The sequence below is a fragment of the Penicillium hispanicum genome, assembly GCF_028827665.1.
Source record: "Penicillium hispanicum strain IBT 35686 chromosome Unknown utg000005l_segment0_segment0, whole genome shotgun sequence".
Taxonomy (NCBI): Eukaryota; Fungi; Ascomycota; class Eurotiomycetes; order Eurotiales; family Aspergillaceae; genus Penicillium; species Penicillium hispanicum.
The window spans coordinates 222,410-244,585 of record NW_026623197.1 but is presented as its reverse complement, the minus strand read 5'-3'; the positions used below and the strand labels follow the sequence as shown (position 1 = coordinate 244,585).

The window sequence follows — 22,176 nt, the reverse complement described above, 5'->3', positions numbered from 1 at the left end:
ACCAACCACCCGCAGCCACTCAACCACCACCAAATCAAATCAAACCTCAGACACCATCATCATCCATGGAGTGCTCGAAACGCGGGATGTGTGGGTGCCAATCACTCCCCCCCCCCCGAGTTTCACAAACAAGCTCTGGGTCGCGACGGCGTGGGAACACAGGAGCGGTCAGGATGCATGGCGACCGAAGCAGCGCACGAAATGCCTCCGTCTGCAGCAGTGGCGCGCTGACCATTGTGGTGAACCCCATTGCCCCCCCCGCTGGTTGCACTACAGCCCGTAGTGCTCCAGATGGGCTCCAGATGGCTGCAGACATGCGAGATCCCCGGCCAATCCACGCTCGATCGGCGCCCGCCAATCTGCGCTATTACATCGCGATCATGCCGATCGTGCCAGCTAGGCTGAACCTGTTGTGAACGATGGAGTCCCGGCGTCAAGGTGCCTCGACACGGCCCAATGACCTCGCTCCGTCTCATCGGTCGATCGGGAAACCCACGCCAGCTGAAGATTGTGGAAAGCTGAGTCCTTTTTAGGTCCTTGCTCTCTCCCCGGCTCCGTGCACGGCGAGCTCGACCTGTCTTCTTCCTTTTCTCTCTCGTAGGACTGTGTCGTTGTTTGTTTTCTAGCTTGTATAGTACCGTGATATCCCTCTCCGTTCTTACGCTATGCCGAGCGAGATACCCGCGCCCCCTGGCGTGCCAATCCTGGGCAATATCTTCGACGTCAACCCCAATGAGACATGGAACTCTCTCAACAAGCTGGCCAAACAATATGGTGAGTTCCCATGTTGCATTTTGCCTCGCTGATGCTGTGCGCACAGCAAGACTGACTGGCCTTTCTAGGCCCCATCTTCAAGATCAACGTCCTCGGCCACCAAATCGTGTTTGTGGGCAGCGTCGCCCTCCTTGCGGAAATCTGCGACCAGACTCGGTTCCGAAAATGTGTAACGGGTCCCGTGGTGGAGATTCGCTACGCGGTGCACGACAGTCTGTTCACTGCCTATGACGACGAGAAGAGTTGGGGCATCGCACACCGCATCATGATGCCGTATCTCACGCAGGAAGCGGCAGATGCCAGCTTTAACGATATGGCCGAGGTGGTCCCCGATCTGACCAAAAAGTGGAGCGCTAGCCCGAAGCAGCGAGTGAAGGCCAGCGATGACCTTGATCTCTTGCTCTTGGCATCCTGTATGAAGTGCTTCTTCAACGAGCGTGTGTTGGTGCTTGGCAAGGAGGACGCAACGAAGAAGAAAGCCTGGGATATGGTCCAGGCTTGGGAAGGTGCTACGATGGAGGCATTGAAGCGGCCAACGCGCCCTAAGATCCTGAACTGGCTGTACCAGCGCCGGTTCACAGACATGACCAAGACGATGCGCAACTACGGCCGGGATATTGTGAAGACCCGCAAAGACAACCCCGAGCTTGCGCGGAAGGATATGTTGGATGCGCTGTTGAACAACGCCGACCCCGAGTCTGGCGAGAAGTTGAAGGACTCCCAGGTCCTGGATGAGATCGTCAATATCTTCATTGGTGCCGCTACCGCCGCCAACCTGATTACCTATGCCCTGTACTACCTGTCGGGAAACCCCGCGGAGATCAAGAAGGGCACTGACGAGATCGACTCGGTCGTTGGTGATGGCCCGCTCGATCTGGCCCACTTGAAACAACTACACTACGTCGAGGCGATCCTCCGCGAATCGATTCGTCTGTCCGCTACCGCCCCGGGCTTCAATATCGAACCCATCCCTTCAAAGACCAAGGGCCCCGTCCTCCTCGCCGGTGGCGAGTACCAGATCCCTCACAACCAGCCCATTATTGCTGTCCTGAATGCCGTCAACCGCGACCCTGAGGTCTTCCAGTATCCGGAAGAATTCCGACCCGAGCAAGTCCTGGGCGAGAAATGGGACAATTTGCCCGCCGCCGCCAAGAAGGGCTTTGGCAACGGCAAGCGTGAGTGTATCGGCAAGCTCTGGGCCTGGGAGTGGTCCTTCTTCACCCTGGCTAGCATTTTGAAGGAGTGCTCCTTTGAGCTGGAGGACAAGAACTACGAACTCCACGCCAACGGTGCCTTTAGCATTAAGCCGATGGATATGTACATGCTTGTGGGCCCGCGCCAGAAGTAAAGGGCCTCGAAACAAGTGATCGAAGAGGAATTGGAATTGGAAAGACGGAATCAATTGGAGGACAGTCCCAAATGAAATTCATGGCTGTATATGTTCGGATATTAGTTACGACTCTGCTTAGTGTACATGACCCCTGTCAGTAATGAAATATTTTCTCGGAATGAACTGATGTCTATTCTTTTTTCACCTGGGAATGGCACCGACGGAATCGACACTTACCTACCATAAGGGCGTGTATCAGAGCTATAGATGTGCCGTGACTCTGTCACAATGTGCTTGCCACGGTATGTACTAACCGCAGATCCGGTGCTATGCGTGCTTTCAAGTTGGACCAGGGACCGTGCTGGAAGTGCGTGTAATCATCCAAATCCCCCTGGCGCATGCGAGTTGATCGGAGATGCTCGTCCCTTGCACATGCAACGCTCGCACATGGCACCAGGGGTTCCTGACCATCTCTGGAATTGCAGTTTGCGGGGGACGGTTAATCTCATCCTTCGTGCCGAAGCCGACTGGAATGCACCGATTGGCCCATCATCCACCACCAGTGGTCATCGTCGGTTAATTTCCATGTGGTGCACGCGTTCATCAAGCCACCGCGGCGGCGATTTCGCGACGACGGGAATTTGCCGACCTGCCGGTCAAGGTCGGGTGAGCTCGTGTCGGAGCTTCCTGTTCGCCTTGCTTCGCCTCCAGCTTCCCCGCCAATCTGTGCCTTAAAGTCAACCAGCATGCCCCGGATTTGCGGGGAACCCGTCAAATTCCACTTTTCTTCTTGCTGCCGTCATCTTCTCCGTGTCGGGCTGCTTGCGACGTGGTAGTCGCCGCGCAGGATCCAGAACTTCAGGAGTACATGCGAGTCTTTCTTGCACAGACGGATTGGGTTCCATGATGCGTGTTTGAGGCCGCGTCAACCGCACAGATTCATCCGATACAAATAGCAATGGGCGCGAGGATCTTTTCATATCCTTCGGTTATCTGGGCTGGGGACAACCAGGACGACCCCCAATTCACGAGCCCAGTCCCGGATCATGTCCAGCCCGAAGAGCTCCAGCACAATCCATGGCTCCCTGGGGCCTGTCCATTCGTGCTTCCGGCAGACCTGGATCCGTGGGTCGCAGAGTATCTGGACTGGAGCGACGAGAATGCCATGAAACCTGCAAGAGAACCTCCGGGATGCCAATCAGAGCTCCACCGGTGGGATGGGATAGCCTTCCCCAGTGAACACCGCGAATTCGAGACGATGCACAAGGAGAGGTAAGCCGCCTTGCCTAGTTGAAGACACTAGCGTCGAGACGCTCAGCTCTAAACATTCGCAGCCATCCCAGCGACTCTCCCGCCTTGATCCGTCCGCTTGGCTACCACGACCTGTCCGACGAACAACTCCTGTCTTCTCAGCTAGCAGCCGAAAGAGCGCTCTTCATGACGCCTTTTCATCCGCCCTCCTTCCCTACCTTCTCAGCATCACCGGCTTCTGACCCCTGCGGCAGTCCCGATATGACCCCATCCAGCAGATGGGATGTAGAGCATGGCCGAGGTGATCTCCCCTCGTCACAAACCTCGCCTGCACATTCCCAGATCCTAGATACTGGCTACCTCACATCTACCACAGATGAGGACGACAGCATGACGACATTGGAGATGCCGGACGGCAGCACTCGCCTGTCGTCGAATTGGCTCCCGGTAGATCCTACAGCGGGGTTTACCATCGGCCCCAATTCATCTCGGATGCATCCTGGGAGATGGCCCTTAGATGTCGAGGGCTTTCACGATATGCGGGAAGCTTTCTTTCATTCATCCTGACTGGAGTATAGGGATGCAGGTTTCAGCTAAACTTTGGCATCGCCTCATTGACCACTCAAGACCCACGCGGAGCTTCATATGGCTTGTGGTAGAATTTACTGTGAGATCACCGGGATTAGTTGAGTTGTCGAGTCAGACACTGGTCTTTCTATCACTCGCCCCAGTCAGCAAAAAACACGAGCTATTATTGAGGACTCTGAGATATCGCGGAATGAGGAGATTATATCTCTGATATGAGCAAGCTACATTGAAAGACTTGTCGACATGGTTGCAGCTACGTCTGAAACACAGGCTATACAAGTTGTGAGTATTGTTAAAAACAACATGGTGCTGTGGTAAACTTATTACCTGGCGATCAAGCGATACCCACAGTGGAAGGGACAAGGGCTTGGGCCAATTTCTGGCATGCTTCGCTATTATGGGTGATTTTTATGGTACTGCTCGTGTTGGAATTATTTTGAGAGAGCGAGATACAGGAAGAAAAGATGTCTCTTTAAGCAGACCTAACCGAGGTCTCCACAAGGAAAAGTGCGGCACTGAAAGAAACAGAATATCACTGAAGAGAGAAGAATTGGAGAAAACGCAGTTCGACTAGGACAATAATGTTGGTCTGCGTAGTAGATGACCATCCGCTGGAATGGCAAGGAAAAAGAGCACAAACATACTGCCCAACCAAGATAACTGGAACCCATATCTCCTCAGCCCGTGCTCTCCGCGGAAGGATTCCACGCTGTAGGAATCAGACGGCATAATCATCCTCTCGGCGAGTGCTCTTCACCGAAATGTCATGCTCCACAGCGATCCCAAGTTGCACATCCGAGTCTTGAGAGATCTTACTTGCAGTCTGGTCCGAGTAGCACAGGGTCTGAGCAGCCGTGCTGGACGTCAACTCGGTTGTGACATGCTTGCTACGGAGGGTGATATCGGCCCCGAAGGCGAGCGCCTGCCAGAGGTTGCGGCGAGGACCAGGGTCTGTCGAGGGAATGCGCTGACGGTTCTCGAGAGCCGCGCCAGCCCAGATGGATGACAAGGGGAGGGAGATAGTCACTAGGGTCAGGACGTTGGAGGACAGCTCGGGGACAACGATGCAGTACTGAAGAATCGAGAACAGGGCGGGGATGGTCATGGTCTGGCACCCACATACAAAAATGACCTTCATGGGACCGAAATCACGCACTCCGAGCCGACTTCGCTGCTTGATGGCGTAACCCAGCTTACTGACAAAGACGGCGCAGAAGAAGCAGATACTGATGGTGATGACGATGTTGGTTGCGCTCTCGAGCCACCAGATGGGCGTCATGTCGGCCACCATCATGATATAGATGTTGTTCTCCACCATCCAGCCCATTCGGAATCCAATGGGAACCAAAGCCATCAGGACCGACACGCCCAGGAGAGCCCGTCGGTACCGCCGACGCAATGTTGCACACACCACTTGGACCTGCAAGACCAGCGAGGACTCGACGCAGATGACGAGCAGCGTCTCCAGGACGACAGAGAGGACAGAAATGACATATGCGCTTCGCTTGACGGAAGAATAATCGTAGGAAAAGTAGGGGTAGACGTGCTCAAACCCGGTGGTGAAATGAATGACCTCGAACAGCAGCCGGGTGATATTGAAGAGCAAGGCCAAGCCGTTGAGGAGGAACACGGCAGAGGCCCGCTTTTCGCGTCGAGTCAGCAGTAGCAGGATCACCAGGAGCACGATCGAGGCGCCGAGCTGGCATCCGTAGTTGATGCAGACGCGGACATTGTACTGGGCGAATTCGTCCAGGGCCGAGACCGAGACGTTGAACGGGTGGCCGTTCGCATAGCGGAAGGTGACCTGCTGCGTGTTTGGATCGAATGCTGCCATTGCGCAGAGAAAAGAATCTTTGATTGAAAGGACTGGAATTTGAATTGGAGATCGAGGATCAAGAAAGTTGACGGCTGGTCAGGGATCTTCGGTATAAGAATGGCATGGCGGAACGCATCCAGACGGCGAGTTGTAAGCTACCGTGGAACGGGCGTCGAAGTGAAGACCGGTCTAATGACATGGTGAAGAAGTCGAGACAGACAATGGAGGAGTTGAAGGTGGTGATGCATGCTGGGAGCGAATCCATGGTTGGGTGGCCGAAATGAGAAACGAGAGGGTTGCGGGAGAGAACAATACTAACGACAATATCAAGGACAATCTTAAGAACAAAGAGAGGGCGGCGATGGCTGCCTGGGTGCCTGGGTGCCTGGGTGCCTGGGTGCCTGGGGCAGCAGCGCGTCTAGACCTGTCGATTCATAGACAAGATTAGTTCCAGGCGAGAGGAAAACTTGGGAAGTCATCGACGCTGCCTTGGCAATTGGGAACTCAGCAAGCACGGTTCATGCATTCCGTATAGATTTTCCTGTGAATTGCTATATCCAGCTAGTTTTACCGCTTTTGGTTTGGCCCTTCAACACGAGTAAGGCTCGCTCAAATTACGCCATGGGATAACTACTTAACTAACTAGGGGGCCAGAATGATGATAATGATGCCAACTCTGGGGTCTTGGCCTGGCGGGCCCCTCCAGCGCCCCGTTCGATACGCAGCCTGATTAGATAGTGGATATATATATACGATTTCATTTGCCCGACATGAATCCTTGGGGCTAAAGCCTTGACGATCCGAGCGGGTTTGATGGTGGCATCACCTCGTAGAGGAAAACTTTTCTGAGTTTCTGTTCGAATGAAAAATATACTTCTCTATGCCCCTCTTTTTTCTGTAGGGAGGGCTCAAGATGCATCTCTTTCATTATCTCCTTGTATCGATCATTCAGGTCTCCTTAATATGTTCGACATTCGCAACGCCCCTCCTTCTCCCATCCTCGATTGATCTCACGCCCGAAATCAAAGCGCTTGGTGGCGGCTACGAGACTGTTCGTCCGCTCGAGTCCCGTGATGTCAAGCACTCATGGTGGCCATTCAAGAAGTACGATATCCCCAAGGGGAAGCAAAAGTCGCCCGGGGTCTATCGCGTCGGTGCCAACTGGCTGGGACTAGGCGGGTATAAACTCCAGTTGGACGGCAGCCTGGGATCAGGGAGCTTTGGACAGGTCTTCCAGGCGACGCTATACAAAAACAGACAGGAGACCCGGGTAGCTGCAAAGTCCAGCACAGGCTATGACACAATCTCCGGTGCCATTCTGATGCAGGAGGTGCAGGACCTAAGCCCATATATCCTACCAACCATCTCCTATTTTTTCGTTCCGGGGGACCCCACTACTTACTGGCTCGTGATGCCCAAGCGCGAGCTTGGAAACCTGTTCCAAATCAAGAGAAGCCAGCGATTGGAAATGCCACATAAGGTTCAGTTGTTTCGGAAACTTCTAGACGGGCTAGCTACCATGCACCACAATGGCATTGCGCACCGAGATCTCAAGCTGCCGAACATTCTAATGCAAGACATGGACACCCCCCAATGGGCCGACTTCGATAGCGCCACCAAAAACGAAACCATTTCCAGCTGGTTTGGCACGCGCGAATACGTCTCCCCAGGTACATACCGTTGACCCTCGAGAGTGAAGATCGATCTATATATCCCTGTCTAACAAGTATCGCCCGGTAGAAATCGTGACACATATAGAAGACCACTCGCCAAAGAGCGACGACATCTTTGCAGTGATGATGACCTTTTTCTGGCTGATAACTTATGATAATGGACCACGCAAGGTGTGGGACGCGGTCAAAGGTGGCCAGATGGAGAAATCTAACCTCCCGGGTGAGATTCGCGAACACGTCCGTGGCCTGTCCGACGAGATGGTGGACCTCGCTACCGATTGTTTGTGTAAAGAGTCGGAAGGGCGGCTGGATATTGATGCGTTGATTAAGCGCTTCGAGGATACTCCGGAGTATCAGGATTCCCTTGGAATGGATTGTTGATTGGTTTTGCATGAAGAACAGTCTGTTATTATTGCTCTGATAGCCATCGATCACCTGGTGGCAATGGCTGCAGTATATCAGGCACTTCCCGGTCAAAAGTGAGTACCTAGGTCACTGGGCACCTGGTGGGCTTTTTTGGTGGTTACCAGTAAATACTAGGTACATAGGAAAGTAAGTAAGGCATTTCTGATAAGCTATATAATTATTAAAGCTCTAAATAACTTTACAATAGGTAAATCATCCCTAGACACGGCAAACCGAGTTTACGACGGCTAATTGGAATCAAAGAAGTTTTGATGCTAAACTGCCGGAATTACCAATTTAACCTGGAAGGGGCGAATGATTAACTAAGCCAAACATAGTTGGAGAAATGACTATCGAGCGGGTGCCAACTTCATGGAGGGTGAGTATGCTAGGTGCAAAATAAGAGAAGTACTGGATAAGGGATTAAGCGGCGGTCTCCAAAGTTATGGGAATGCGGGCGTTTCTGGCGTCGATTCAACGGGTCCCCAGATTCTAGTTGTAATACTACGCGGTGCCCATCGCACGCCATTGGAGATCGTTCTATGCTATTCTGGGCCGGAACCTATATCCCGCCCTACTCTGTAATCGAAAGATCACCCGAATTACCGAGTTGCATTCATCTACAGATACGATTTCTGAATGCTAGAGCCTCTTCTCGGTATCCATGGGTGGTTTACAGCATCACCACTAATCCGGTATAGGTATATATAGATATATACAGATAATTCTAGAGAGATGTATATACTCGAGCCTCAAGATGCTGCCTCGTCGAAACCCAAGCCGAGTGGGTCGTCGGAGCCGAATTGGCCCGACTCGCTCGTCTCGGAGACTTTTAGATCGCGGAGTCGATGCTTAGTCGTATATACTCCATGCCTACAGTACAGTGTTCCTCCATGCACGGCCAATAGAGTGCTGACAAACTACATGCTGGCCTCCGGGGCCCATCTATGAATAATTTTATTGACTTTCCGGGGGAGAATGGCGAATAGGAATGCGGCGCCTTGGTGGATCTTCCGTGCTCCAGCATCCATTCTTCACGATTCCCATCGGGGAAAAAAAAAGGATTTTGAGGGATTAGAAATCAGATGCGCGGGTAGATATAAAAGCGTGGGAATGGTTGCTTGCCTGGGGCAAACTCGAGTTTCAAGACACGCCTGCGTCTATTCGCGCTCTGAATCCCAACTCACGTCTTTGCCGGTCTTGATTCACTCGTCACCACCAACCACCACCATCATGACGTGGCCCGATGTCCCAGTCAAACCCGCCGAGGGCATCTCATACTTCACGCCGGCCCAGAGTCCACCGGCAGGAACGGCGCGCGACCCCCAGACCAGTGGAAAGCCCATTCCAAAGCTCTTCCAGCCCCTGACCATCCGAGGCCAGACGTTCCAAAACCGCGTCGGGGTAAGTTCGACCACAATCCATCCGGCCATGCCTCTTCCCGAGACACGTCGCTGATTCGACTACTCCAGGTGGCCCCGATGTGCCAATACAGCGCCGAGAACGGCCATATGACCCCCTGGCATATGGCGCACTATGGCGGCATCGCCATGCGTGGCCCGGGCATGACCATTATCGAAGCCACCAGCGTCGTTCCCGAGGGCCGCATCACGCCCGGCTGTACGGGTCTGTGGCAGGACTCGCAGATCGAGCCGCTCCGGCAGATTGTCGAGTTTGCCCACAGCCAGGGCCAGAAGATCGGTATCCAGCTCGCCCACTCCGGTCGCAAGGGCTCGACCGTGCCGCCCTGGCTCGGCGGTGTCACTGCCACCGACGCCGTGGGCGGCTGGGTCGAGAACGTCAAGGCCCCCAGCGCCATTCCCTTCGCCAAGGGAGACATCGTCCCCAAGGAGATGACCAAGGCGGATATTCAGGAGGTCAAGGATGCCTGGGTCGCAGCGGTGCGTCGCGCCCTGGCGGCCGGCGTGGACCTGATTGAGATCCACAACGCCCACGGGTATCTGCTCTCTTCCTTCCTCAGCCCTTCTTCCAACCAGCGCACCGACGAGTACGGTGGGAGCTTCGAGAACCGGATTCGTCTCCCCCTAGAGATCGCGCAGTTGACCCGCGACACGGTCGGGCCCAACGTACCGGTCTTTCTGCGTGTTTCGGCCACCGACTGGCTGGAGAACAGCCTGCCCAACGAGAACGGCTGGAAGCTGGACGATACCATCAAGTTTGCCCAAGCGCTTGCGGAGCAGGGCAGCATTGACCTGATCGATATCAGCACCGGTGGTGTGCACAGCGCACAGAAGGTGACCTCCGGCGTTGCTTTCCAGGTGCCCCATGCCGCGGCCGTGAAGAAGGCTGTTGGGGACAAGATCCTCGTTTCCGCGGTTGGGACCATCAACAACGGTGTTCTGGCCGAGAAGATCCTGAACGACGATGACATCGACTTGATCCTGGTCGGCCGTGCTTTCCAGCGCGACAGTGGTCTGGCCTGGCAGTTTGCTAAGGACTTGGACGTGGAAATTGCCATGGCCGGTCAGATTCGCTGGGGGTTCGTCAGCTCCCGCAATGCATCGGAGTACATTCAGCCCAACTCGGTGAAGGCCTCGATTTTGGATTGAGTGATGACGTGGGACGTTTACATGGCATGAAGATTTAGAGCATGATTACATAGACCATGATTGATGAGCGACGAAGTTAAATTATTCCAATTTGGTGTTTTGAGTCTAGTAGCATAACAAGGTGCATCTGCAAGTTGAAAGAGGTCAATGACTAGGAGTGATCTAGGTTGCAATTTGAACTTGGATCTAATTTAGATCTCGTAAGATAGTATTCCCTTGAAAGAGCATAGCGTCCCCAGCGAGCCCTGGCGAGTCTTCAAAGCACCAGGCATATCCGAGCAGAACCCCCTACCGGAAAGGGATGCGTGTTACAACATCGGCATGCGACAGGCGTTGCATCCCGTTCGCTTGCGGCCACGAACCCCCTCGGGCGCGAACTTCTTTCAAGCCCGTTCATTGGCTCCCAAGATGCGTCACGGTTGGTCCTTGCTCTCGACCGATCGTGCGAATCGTGGTGACAGATCCCCTGCCTGCCCGCATTCCACGCGACGATCATCGCTGCAGAGCACCGCGACTCCGAACCATGGAAGCCACCGCACAATGACAGCACCAGGGTTGCAATCTTGCTCTCTCTCGAACTAATTCCGGCTGAAGAAGAGGATCTGTCGCGGTGGAAGTGGCTCCATCAGTCGCTCCCTGGACTCGTTCGTCCACTCCTGGGCCAGGGCGTGATGCTGATTCGAGGGATACACGCCTTGTTACCATGCCAGCACTCCTGGTGTTGTTGGAATGTGGTCTTTCGATCCACTCCGCCATCGCGCCGGGCCTGGGCTGAGCGTTGCGCGCTTCTGCTCTCTTCTCGCTCTCTTCCTTCGTTGCTGGTTGTGCCATCCGCAGGGCTCTGCTATCGATTGTTGCGTTCCACGACGGCAATACCCTCATCGACGGGCAGCTAGCAGTACAAAACGAGGATTCTTTGTCTGAATACCCTAGAGGTGCCCACTTGGTCGGCATTGTCGATGATCTAGCTCGCCTTCGGTGATCTTGATCGATATCATCCTTCATGAGGCTGGTCGGCCATACCTCGCGGCCCTCGTGGGCGGGGCTACTAACTGTAGCCATGATGGGGCCATGGACTGTCCAGGCCGTCAGTCTGGATGTCGAGAGCGCAGGTAATCAGCTCGTCATTATCGACTGCATAATCTGGGATGAGCTGACCTTATGGCAGACTCCATTAAGAAAGCTGCAAAAGCCGTGGCCACGAATATGATGGGCTACTACACGGGTATGAACCCCGGCGACAACCCCGGCAATCTCCCAGATCCGTATTACTGGTGGGAGGCCGGTGCCATGTTCAACGCCTTGATCGACTACTGGTACTTCACCGGCGACGACCAATGGAATGATATTACGATACAGGGCATGCTGTGGCAGGCAGGCGAGAATGGGGCATTCATGCCCAACAATCAGACCAAGACCGAGGGCAACGATGACCAGGCCTTTTGGGGCTTTGCAGCTATGTCGGCCGCGGAACGCAACTTCCCCAATCCCCCTTCCGATAAGCTCCAATGGCTCGAGATGGCCCAGGCCGTCTTCAATACCCAAGCGCCACGATGGGATCCGTCGACGTGCGGCGGAGGATTGCGTTGGCAGATCTTCACCTGGAACAACGGATACACCTATAAGAATACCATCTCGACGGGTGGGTTCTTCAACCTAGCTGCGCGTCTAGCAAAGTACACCGGCAACCAGACGTACCTAGAATGGGCAGAGCGAGCGTGGGACTGGACGGAAAACGTCGGCTTCATGACCCCCGAGTACCACTTCTGGGATGGTGCTAGTGATCTGACTAATTGCACCGAGACGAACAAGATCGAATGGACTTACAACAACGGCGTCTACCTGCTTGGTGCTGCAAACATGTACAACAAGGTAAGCCGAAGCCGCCTAATTGGAGACCCAGCCGCTAACCCATGCAACAGACTGGCGATGCCAAGTGGAAGAACCGGGTGGAAAACATCTTGAAGGCCTCGGATGTCTTCTTCACCGATCACCCACCTAACGTGATGATCGAGCGTGCATGCGAGACTGTCAACACATGCATGGTCGACCAGCGATCTTTTAAGGGATACCTCGCCCAGTGGATGGCTGCCACGACCCAGATGGCACCGTTCACTTATGATATGATCATGCCGAAACTGAAGGCATCGGCGTTGGCCGCTGCGAAAAGCTGTTCTGGCGGGACCGATAAAACCACCTGCGGTCTGAAGTGGACGGATGAGAAGTGGGACAACACACGAGACTTTGGTCAGCAAATGGCGGCTTTGGATGTGATCCAGTCCAATCTCATCACCAGGGTCGCTGCGCCCGTCACCAGTGATAATGGTGGAACAAGCAAGGGAAACCCCGGTGCCGGTGGCGAAGCGCCCAAGCCCAAGCCTGATGCTCTGTCTTACCCGATTAAAACTGCCGACCGAGCAGGGGCGGGTATCTTAACAGCTTTGATGATGGTTACGATCGGGGGGTCAACCGGGTGGCTGATCTGGGATTGATTTTGATTGTTTTCACTGTCTTGCTTTGATTGACTGGGTGCAGTGGAGTTTGTGAATAGCGCTCAGAATTGTTCTATAATGATAGTCCCCAACTTGTTTCGATGAAGATCTTGTGATGTTTCCCGTTTGATGATGTGATGAATCTGTGCTAGCTGATCTTCGTTTCAAGTTCGCCCACTTGAACAAACCAGGAAATCTAGCTTGATCAATGTCTCGAAGACTTGATCTGCCAGGGCATTTGGCTCGTAGCATTGAGAAATTCGACCAAATCACAACTCGTCTGTATGCTCTCTCCGATAGGTTGGGCAACATACGTGGCAACGACGACGAGCACGGCCAGCTAGCTCGGTATCTAACCTGATGACAGACCACCCAGATCGCAGTTGACGCCAGGTAGGCTCCACGTGCTCATGTTGCTTCTATGCCACTCGGGGTCTGGTGCGGGAAGACCGCGCCGCGATTCAATTTCCAGCAACAGCGCATGGATCTCAATGGCCCAGTCTGAATGGAAGGGCAGCGTGTGTAAGGGCTAGCCAGGTAGGACCTCGCGCATAGCTTGTTCAAATCTCATCTTCTTCCTCGTCAAAGTCATCCTCCTCTCCCATGTCGTAGAGGATGCGGCCTCCCTCACCAGGGCCGTCTCCATGCTGCGCATCAAAGTACGGTAGCACGACACCCTCTCGCTCCCGCCTCTGCCTGTCGGTGAGCCCCAGCTCAAACGTGGACTTGGGCTCCTCATCGTCAGTATTAGTATCGTGCGCCACGGGCGGATTGAACAGGATATGGTCATCAAGAAGCGTGACAACCTCCTTTACCTGCTGCGATGAATACCGCGATGCAGGGGGGAGTAGATACCACTCCAGAACGCCGCGGCCGCTCTTTCGGCGGTGTTCGAGCTCTAGGACAATTCCCTCCGCAGCGCCTGTACCGGATAGCTTGTCCACTCGCCCGAGGAGTACGCCATCTTGTTCTTCTTCAAGACCGAAGACAGGCGCAGCTAGACTGCGGTCTCGGGCAGCTTTCTGCGCCAAAATATGGGAGAAAGAATGCAATGTGATCACGCTGGTGGCGAGATAGATTAACACTGAGAACGGCGATGGCGCGTACGGGTTCTGTGGAGAAAGACCGGGGATGTCTTGGTGATATGTCACCACTAGAGATGCTTCCGCTTTTGTTGCGGACATGCCTGTTGGGGCTATGAGAGAGCCGAGGAAGGAGGGTAAATGAATGCCAGAGTTGAGTGTTCTCGAGCTGAGCAAAGGATTGATCGCATCCAATATAATCAGGCGTCCTAGGATCGTGATTAGCTCAATTAGATTGAACCTGCCGCAGGCATATTGAGCGACTTACTTTTAGATGGATTGACGGGGGCAGTGGAGGGGACTGCTGCCACCACCTCTTTCACAATATCAGCTGGGCTTTTGTGGCGGGCGGATACAAAAGCATCTACTCCATCGGGTCGTTGTAGTGTCTCAAAGGCCACGAAAGTGACATGGGCTTTGGAGAGCCTCGCGCGTCTGATGTATTCTTTGAGGAGGGGTGTGGCGGGTTGCTCCAACGAGTCCAGAAGCAGTGTCAGCGGCGACGCGGTGTCCCGCAGATTCAAAAGTTTAGAGATTAACAGCAGATTGTGCGTTCGCCGGTGGGATAAGTTGGCCGGGGCCATTGTGTGCAGGAATCAACCGTTGGTTGAGGAGGTGAGGTCATCGCGACGGCTGAAAAAGTTCGCGGTGGGTGGAGTATACGTGGGACACCGTAAAAAATGGGTCTGCCACAGCCGCTATACCGACCTGGGAAGGGCAAAATCTCAAACTATACAATTAGCATGTTGACGTAGCTATGGGTTTTTGTTGACTCGCGTCGAAGCTGGCGAGCATCCGTGTTTCTCTGATGATCTTCTTTCGCTATTGCAAAGCTACTGAATGCCACCACATGCTCTGCCTTGTCAGCCGCACCTAGATAATATCGCTGGCAGTTCTACTGTCGATGGCTTGTTCCCCATCGCCATGGCATCCAGTTGTCATTATTATCAGTCTCTCCGGTCCCTCCGAACCCATACAGCAAGCCTCACATCTCGGTGATGTGGCCTAATACCAATAATACCACACGGCAGAAGACCTGGCTTGCCCCGTTTCAGGGCCAATTGTCTCGTAACCATACAACGGTTCCACATCCAACATTCCCAGAGCCAGAGCAACATCCTGGGTTGTGAGTAATATACGTTTTCCGTCCCGCAGAGGCTTTCACGCCCCCTCCAGCTCCTGCGCAACTCAGTATTCCACATCGCGGGCCAGGTTCTCGGTGACATTGGGGCTGAGGTTGCCGACCGACTCGGATATTGTCCGGATCGCAGACGGGCATGGCATGGGAGAGCTCGGCGCAGCGAGGAGTGGGAGGTCATCGAATGGTGGTATGTCAGTGACAGCGGCGCATAAAGGGAGAGTTGACTATCGGATGGGCAGATTGGAGAAAGCGAGTCGCATGCTGAGGGGCGCCGTCGACGGGGTTCGGGTGATAAAAAGAGGAAGCGTCGAGTCAACGAGGCTGTCGATGGTCAGCGTTTACGAGAAAGAGAGACGCGAAGGAGACTGGCGAGCAGGTTGAATTTCCTGCGATCAACGTCCTTTGGCGCATCGAGAAGACGCGGTTGCTTGCTATAGTGTCCCCTAGACCTGTCGGCATTTCCGGTTGGGGCATAGCGGCATCGTCCATATAGTAGGAACTGTACGCACTGTACACGAAGCAAAGGGCTGCAGTAACGAACTACTTGGAACCATGGAAATTGCATCGTAAATCATATGCAGTACGGCGTGAGTCATGGTAATCAATACAATAGTCCAGCAAGCAATAGAACAGGAACCGTAAACCCGAGACTCCCAACCAATCCAACGAAACAGAAAACACTGTCCACTCCTGACACCTCAAGACGCGCCGGTTGATTGAATTGCATCCGGCTCTACAAGCTCTGTCTGTCCTTTCGGAGGCCCACACCAATATTGCGCCAGGAGCTGAGTGAGCTCGACGTTCTCCTTGGTAAAGTCGAGAAACTGTGTCTTGCGGACAATGAGAGTCTTGCCATCATAGTGTGACTCGAGAACTCGCGCATGCCGTTGGCCCACAATAGAGATCAGGAAAACCTACTCCCAAGGCCCAAGGTTAGTCAGCTGATCAGGGAGATTTTGTGAACGTTCGGGGGATTGTAAACACACTGGAGGAATGATATGAGGACACAGCTTCTTTTTGCGCAGCCGACTGGCAGTAAGAGTAACGAGCGTCAGGATCTCGCTTCGGAGCAGACGGTCATCCGCGATGACGGGGGTGCGCATTAGAGCCTTGAGATGTGGGTATTGGAGGTCGGCCTTCTCCAGCGAATGGTCATCGCTCATATGAGCAACCGAATCCACCCACCATTCATAGCCACCCCTGAACTCATGCAATGTGCCGGTCCTGTAGTCTCTGAGAAATGGTCAGTCTATATCACTGGAAAAACACAGCTTGCTTGCCAGGAAGGACGTACGCTCCCCAGGCAGGCGAGGTAGTCATCGTGGCTGGATAATGCTGCTTGTTGTAGAAAAAGCAATCCCGAAAGTGATTTTTGAGGAATCTGGATAGAGCGTCTGAATTTCTGTCCGGCCGGTCTGGGATAGGCGGTTGGTTGAGAAACCTCATTGACTCATCTTCCCACCACTCCAAGCAGTACGGAATCTCTTTATCATACTTGGCAAAGAACTGCGGCAAGATTTGAGCGTTGCCATCGAGGGAGAGGGGTGCGGTCTGAATATGAGCCCTGTTCAGGTCGATCGGCTCCAGGTGGTTTCCACTGGTCTCGTTATGAATCTGACACCACATGAGGCCCAAGGCCCGATGTCGAATTTTGCGTTCACGGTGCCAGAACTCATAATCCATCGCGCAGGAGGTCTGGCAAAATGGTCGACAAGAGAGCAAGCGCAGATGAGAAGGTGATGTAGTGGGAATGGAGAGTACGTGGATCGGGGATGGTTTATGCATACGCCAAGACGGAGCCTCATGTCAACACCCACCCGTTGCCGTGCGCAACCGCTCTTTACCCGCTGCCGCGTATAACTTCTCTTTAAGCGCCCTAGTGGATACACTCAAGCTTCTTTAATTAGTTTACACTTCATCGGTCGTCTCATTTGCCCTCTCGGTACATAGTCCTGTGGTTTATGATTGGTTTCAATCTTCTGCGACCCAAGCGTATCGCCCGAGAGGACCATGGCCATACCCTGCCAGGGATCTATCTACTATCACCGCGCATACAGATCGATTCCATGTGGCCATTTCGCTATTTCCTCCGCGCGGTGAAACAACCATGGAGTCGGAATGCGCTTTCCTGGGCGCTAACTTGGAAACTTTACGCGTACAGATCCTACTATGCTTCCTTCCCTTTCCTTGCTTCGTGATGACCATTTAAACAGAACAAGAGATCGGTATAAACTGGTCTTTCATACCATTCTTCTAGAGTTTGCTGTGCCCATCCAGTGCTGATTGTGACTGTTGCATCACACCCCCATCTCCCAATGTCAAGACAGAACATGGACGGCCCACCTACCACCCGAGGTGAGTGGGAGGAAATGAACACCAGCCTTCGGCTGACAGGAATCTCAATCCATGATACTTGCAACGAAAGGCAGAGCTTCAACTCCGCCTCCAAAATTGAAGAGGCCCAGTACGTCTTGCTTCGCGTCATATGGAAGCATCTGCTTCCCAGTCATCTCAAGTTATCACGCTATCATCTCGGTGATTGGAAGAAAGAAGCAGACCGCCGTCTCAAGAGCATGGAAGATTGGCAGAGCTACTGCGACAGCTTCTCTGCCCGACATCACAAATCCAAGGTTCTCCCAGGGACATTTGCGATGGCACGAAAGTATCAGATATTGTGTGGATTGTCCGACGACAACGAGTTCAGATCCGACTTTACACCTGTTGCGGCTCGCCTACGCAGCAAAACAAGCCTAACGCAACAATTCCGCCAAATAAGCCTGAACGAATCACCATCAAAGGTGAAGGAGGGATCTATACCCGAATGGCTTCAGGACGACTCAGATGACTTGGACGATATACCGCCAACCCCTTCCTCTGAAGGTCCAAAAGAGATCCTGAATCAGATGTATCCCCCCAGCAAAGATGAAGAAATCGTTAATTTTGCCTTGATTGATTTCCTCAATGGCCTGACGGTGCATTTCCCTGATGCAAAGGACTGGACCCCACACCGGGTATCTCTCAAAGCAACATTCAAGGACCGGTCCTACGAAGCACGCACGGATGGATACCTCGAGGACAGCTTCAAATCAAATAAAGTACGAGCCTTGGTTGAAGTGAAGCCAATGCAAAGAAATAGCAAGTTACTACGCATCTGTATGCAGGAAGCTGCTGAGATGGTAGCATGGATCAAGAGTGACCCTGACCTCGATGGGCCACTGAACTTACCTGGACGGTTAGTATTTTCTATATATCTATTCTATTCCTCTATTCTTTCTCTCACATTCACCCACCTCATATTTACCTCATAATCACCTCACTATCACTACTTACCTCTATCTCACTATACTAACATGCCTAAGTCGAGTTCTTGTGTCCCAGGACCGCGAAGAGATTTATATAACCTTCGCAGAATACAGCAAGGAGTATGTTCACTTTCTGAACAAGAAGTCCCCTCCAGGCACTGAACCCCCGTTCCTCACAATGCGATCTTATGGTCCCTGGGTCACCTCCACCATGAGGGACATGGAGAAAGTGGGCAGTATTCTTCTCGCAATAGCGCTGCGAGCCCATTCGTTGCAGTGATTTGGGACCTTCACTTGCATTGTTGGCAACATTTGTGTGTACAAATGACGTTGCATATAACAGTCTTACGGGTATATCATTAAATTACAATATTCTCAAGCGTCATTGTATATGAAATATAGAGTAGCATTGTGATCATCATGTAAGCTTGGAACTTTCAGGGAGACATTCAGTATCACCTATTTTCCAGAACTATCCGTAACATAAACTCCAAACTACAGTACATATGGTCTAATCGATAGATGTACCATCGCATTTGTCCTCAACTTGTGCAGGCTATTTTCAGATCAAAGGGCTTACCAAGGTAGCTATGGGTAGGTAGAGTAGGTAAGGAGTAGAAGAAGAGAGGCTATACAAAATCGAAATGTGTGCGAAGAGCTCGATATAACTCATCGGGTTTAGTACAACCTAAATAAGGAGGTGTAGATTGCTGTAGAGCCCCGACCTTTCACTGTGACAGATCCATTTCTTACAGTAGAGATCATCCGAGTTCTGCAGTGGATGAAGACCCCACTTGGCGATGCCCGACTAGTCTAATCTCTATGTAGTTTCTATAGTGGGATTATTGCGATCATGGAATCATGAGAGTGGATTGATGATTGCTACTCGAAGATCGTCGGGTGGAGCGGTCTGAGGTAGGCCTACAGCAGATTGTTTGTCGAGGACCAGTTCGTGGGAAGAGGATCCAGGGAGAACAGCGCATCCTCCCCAAGAGCCCATTCAAAGTCAGCCAAGAACTGTTCGTCGAGGCGAAATGCATCTCCGAGGATGCCGCCATTCATGGTGGCACCTCCTGTAGTCATGTCGCGACTGGTATCCACGCTGGCCCCTACGCGTCCTGCATCAGTAGTGCCTAGGTAACGCGAGCGAGAGTAAACAGTACCGTCGGCCGGCTCTACCACTCTCCTTCCGCTACGGGATTGGGGGTCGAATTCATCCCGCCACCACCAGACTGTGTCGAGAATCGGACTGAGCACCAGTCGGCCGCGGATGCGTAGCGCGGTGTACTCGCTGCCATCGGCTTTGCGGAATACCCTGTTGCTGTTCCAGGCAGCGTTCAACACAGTTACCGTCTTGGCGGGTACGTCGGCAGGATCGACGGACATCTCCTTCGCCAAGTTTATTGCGTTGAATAAGCAGTTCCGTGCTCGGCCGGTCTCTAGCCCCTGGGAGAGGGTGCTACTTTTAAGGATGCGCAGTAGCGAAATTGAAGCCATGAGAAGCCCGAAGCTCATCTGAGCTGGCACCATTGCCAGACATGACAAGCGGTCTTTGAGGGATTGAATATAGTCGATAAGGCTGCAGGCGGTGACGAGGACCCGCGGAAAACACCCACTGGAGACCAGTGTCTGGATCTTATAGAAGTGAAAGCTTTGGATAGACATCCGACAAAGAAATGTATGAAACCTCTCGTCATCTACCAGGCACTGTCAGTATACCAGCTCGGGCAGCATAAGATTGAAAGCCAAACCTGTGACCGCCCGAAGCTCAAGGTCATCTACCTGGCCCTCATATGTACGGAGGATAATGTCTAGCGAGCGCTCCTGGTCCAGAGACATGGAACGCATGCCGTTTTCCATCACGGCCTCACTGCATCGTGCAATCAGGTCTTGGCAACGAAGCTTGAGTGCCATCCATGAAGCGATTTTGTCAAAGAGCGCATGGCGCTGTGCTGGATCTTGCGCTTGGTTAACCCGAGGCAGCTGGCCCTTGGTCACGCACACTCTGTAATCAAGAATTAGAGTGACTCAAGCGTACTGACTTTTCGCAATATAGACGTACCGTTGGTACACGATAAGGGAATGTGCCCAGAGCTCCGAGCGGCGGAGTAAGTCAGCCTCGGAAGGCACGGGGGTCTTGACGCGCGAAAACTCATGGCTAGACATTGGAATATGCAAGCCATTCTGCATGGCAATGTGAAGTAGTAACCCGCTCAACGGGAAGGTCACATCAGGATGATCTCCTTTGGGAAACGGCCACGTCAGGAGCAATAGAAGAGCCTGGATGGTGTGCCATGGCGGGGAGGATGACACCGCGGAGAGAAGAGCCATCTCAATGATGCTGCGGGCCAGTGCCATCAATAGCGTCGGATTCCGAGGGTAAGCCCGACAGGAGACACCTATGACGGACCAAAAAAGGAATGGCGACTGGGCAAAATATGTATTTGGTCGAGTAGTCGGATCGAGGATCGGGAGGAATTGTGCATACTGATGGAAGAACCTATGTCTCCACGTTAGCCATCATTTCATATAGAGAACAGAATGTGCCATTGCATGATACAGCCGAAACAAGTCATCAATCTCCTCGCTACTAACTTCCACGCCATTCAGGCTTCGCGGTTTTGTTGGATCACACCCTTCTAGTACCGGTCCCGGCTCCGGGGTGTCATGCGGCAGACCTGCCGGAGCTAGGAGCTGGGGTGGATATGAATCGGGTGGAACCTGCGAGGGCACTGAAATTGAATCACTCCCAGAGGCCGAATGTACGTCCATCTCCGCCGCAGCTGTCAGGAGGGCAATCGGCGAGGGGTGGGGATCCGCTGGGTGCGAAGCCCGTAGCTTTTGTCGCAGCTCATCTGACTCCCGTTCCAGTTCTGAAAGCCGCCTGGGATCGCCGATACGTCAGATTCCATGGAGAAGAGTGAGTGTTAATGCCCGTATGAGTGCAGACATACTTGCGTTTGTGTTCCCTTTTGAAAGGATCGGAAACGACACAAGTCGCCTTGACCTTGCGGCATCGCGTGCAGGGCTGGTCGAGGTCGAGATAGACATCACATTTGGCCTGGAGCTGTCAGATTCCGGATTCCACCTTCCCCGTGGGGCTTCGTATCGGGGATTAGACCTTTTGTTGGCGGCACTCAGTACATGCCTTCTTCCCTTTCTTCAGAGGCCTACGGATAGCCATGTTAACATGTTTGAAGACGACCACGGGGAGATAGATCTTACGTCGTCATGAACTGTCCTGTGTGACTCCAAAGCGGAGTCTGCGCGAATTCCAGGTAGACGGCGAAACCGGGGGAGCAAGGGAGACGATGGCATCGTGGGGAGTGAATGATGGCTGTGGATAACCGGTGCCGGGACTGGCCGGGATGCCGGTGCCGGCATGTGGTCGGAGCCAATCAGGATACGGATTGGGGAGAATGTCGACAGCTAGTTATGTTCGCTGCTTCTCATCTTATGACATCGAAGGAACCATAGTTATAACTAGTGACGGCCCAGAACACATTGATGGAACTATCATGATCACCATGGCCAAATGCAATAATTGTCTTCGATCCACTCCTGGGAGTGACGATTTTTCGACCGCGAGCACAGTACTGTGTCAAACGTCTCCATACGTCCATATTGTTTTCTACAGAAGATGGTCACTGTAAAGAACTCCCGAGAGTAATTTGCAAGCTACCACGATCTGGCAAATATTGCGTTTTTCTTTCCACTCGCGCAACATATATGCCATAGATGTCCCAATGGGG

General features: G+C 53.0%; 10 protein-coding genes across 10 annotated transcripts; 6 read left to right on the top strand and 4 right to left on the bottom strand.

Moving 5' to 3' along the window:
* Positions 1-665: 665 nt before the first annotated feature.
* Positions 666-2,122, top strand: N7459_005534 (putative cytochrome P450; the record flags this gene model as incomplete). The annotated part of the gene is made up of 2 exons (XM_056944718.1): positions 666-774; positions 843-2,122. 2 exons carry the CDS (start codon positions 666-668, stop codon positions 2,120-2,122), a joined length of 1,389 nt encoding a protein of 462 aa, XP_056799053.1.
* Positions 2,123-3,062: 940 nt separating this feature from the next.
* On the top strand, positions 3,063-3,922 carry N7459_005533 (uncharacterized protein; the record flags this gene model as incomplete). The annotated part of the gene is made up of 2 exons (XM_056944717.1): positions 3,063-3,376; positions 3,439-3,922. 2 exons carry the CDS (start codon positions 3,063-3,065, stop codon positions 3,920-3,922), a joined length of 798 nt encoding a protein of 265 aa, XP_056799052.1.
* A 739-nt stretch (positions 3,923-4,661) lies between these two features.
* preB (alpha-factor pheromone receptor STE2) lies at positions 4,662-5,777 on the bottom strand (the record flags this gene model as incomplete). Its single annotated transcript, XM_056944716.1, has 1 exon — positions 4,662-5,777. The coding sequence occupies one exon, from the start codon at positions 5,775-5,777 to the stop codon at positions 4,662-4,664; it is 1,116 nt and encodes a 371-aa protein (XP_056799051.1).
* Positions 5,778-6,672: 895 nt separating this feature from the next.
* On the top strand, positions 6,673-7,813 carry N7459_005531 (kinase-like protein; the record flags this gene model as incomplete). The annotated part of the gene is made up of 2 exons (XM_056944715.1): positions 6,673-7,429; positions 7,500-7,813. 2 exons carry the CDS (start codon positions 6,673-6,675, stop codon positions 7,811-7,813), a joined length of 1,071 nt encoding a protein of 356 aa, XP_056799050.1.
* Positions 7,814-9,070: 1,257 nt separating this feature from the next.
* N7459_005530 (NADH:flavin oxidoreductase/NADH oxidase) lies at positions 9,071-10,407 on the top strand (the record flags this gene model as incomplete). The annotated part of the gene is made up of 2 exons (XM_056944714.1): positions 9,071-9,241; positions 9,310-10,407. 2 exons carry the CDS (start codon positions 9,071-9,073, stop codon positions 10,405-10,407), a joined length of 1,269 nt encoding a protein of 422 aa, XP_056799049.1.
* Positions 10,408-11,410: 1,003 nt separating this feature from the next.
* Positions 11,411-12,899, top strand: N7459_005529 (glycoside hydrolase family 76 protein; the record flags this gene model as incomplete). Its single annotated transcript, XM_056944713.1, has 3 exons — positions 11,411-11,519; positions 11,576-12,279; positions 12,330-12,899. 3 exons carry the CDS (start codon positions 11,411-11,413, stop codon positions 12,897-12,899), a joined length of 1,383 nt encoding a protein of 460 aa, XP_056799048.1.
* A 560-nt stretch (positions 12,900-13,459) lies between these two features.
* Positions 13,460-14,565, bottom strand: N7459_005528 (Elongator subunit IKI1; the record flags this gene model as incomplete). Its single annotated transcript, XM_056944712.1, has 2 exons — positions 13,460-14,190; positions 14,250-14,565. The coding sequence occupies 2 exons, from the start codon at positions 14,563-14,565 to the stop codon at positions 13,460-13,462; spliced, it is 1,047 nt and encodes a 348-aa protein (XP_056799047.1).
* A 1,255-nt stretch (positions 14,566-15,820) lies between these two features.
* On the bottom strand, positions 15,821-16,805 carry N7459_005527 (uncharacterized protein; the record flags this gene model as incomplete). The annotated part of the gene is made up of 3 exons (XM_056944711.1): positions 15,821-16,036; positions 16,109-16,346; positions 16,417-16,805. The coding sequence occupies 3 exons, from the start codon at positions 16,803-16,805 to the stop codon at positions 15,821-15,823; spliced, it is 843 nt and encodes a 280-aa protein (XP_056799046.1).
* Positions 16,806-17,437: 632 nt separating this feature from the next.
* Positions 17,438-18,704, top strand: N7459_005526 (uncharacterized protein; the record flags this gene model as incomplete). Its single annotated transcript, XM_056944710.1, has 2 exons — positions 17,438-18,275; positions 18,487-18,704. The coding sequence occupies 2 exons, from the start codon at positions 17,438-17,440 to the stop codon at positions 18,702-18,704; spliced, it is 1,056 nt and encodes a 351-aa protein (XP_056799045.1).
* Positions 18,705-19,345: 641 nt separating this feature from the next.
* On the bottom strand, positions 19,346-21,608 carry N7459_005525 (putative C6 transcription factor (Leu3); the record flags this gene model as incomplete). The annotated part of the gene is made up of 6 exons (XM_056944709.1): positions 19,346-20,121; positions 20,176-20,429; positions 20,487-20,924; positions 20,985-21,308; positions 21,379-21,485; positions 21,546-21,608. The coding sequence occupies 6 exons, from the start codon at positions 21,606-21,608 to the stop codon at positions 19,346-19,348; spliced, it is 1,962 nt and encodes a 653-aa protein (XP_056799044.1).
* Between the last annotated feature and the right edge of the window lie 568 nt (positions 21,609-22,176).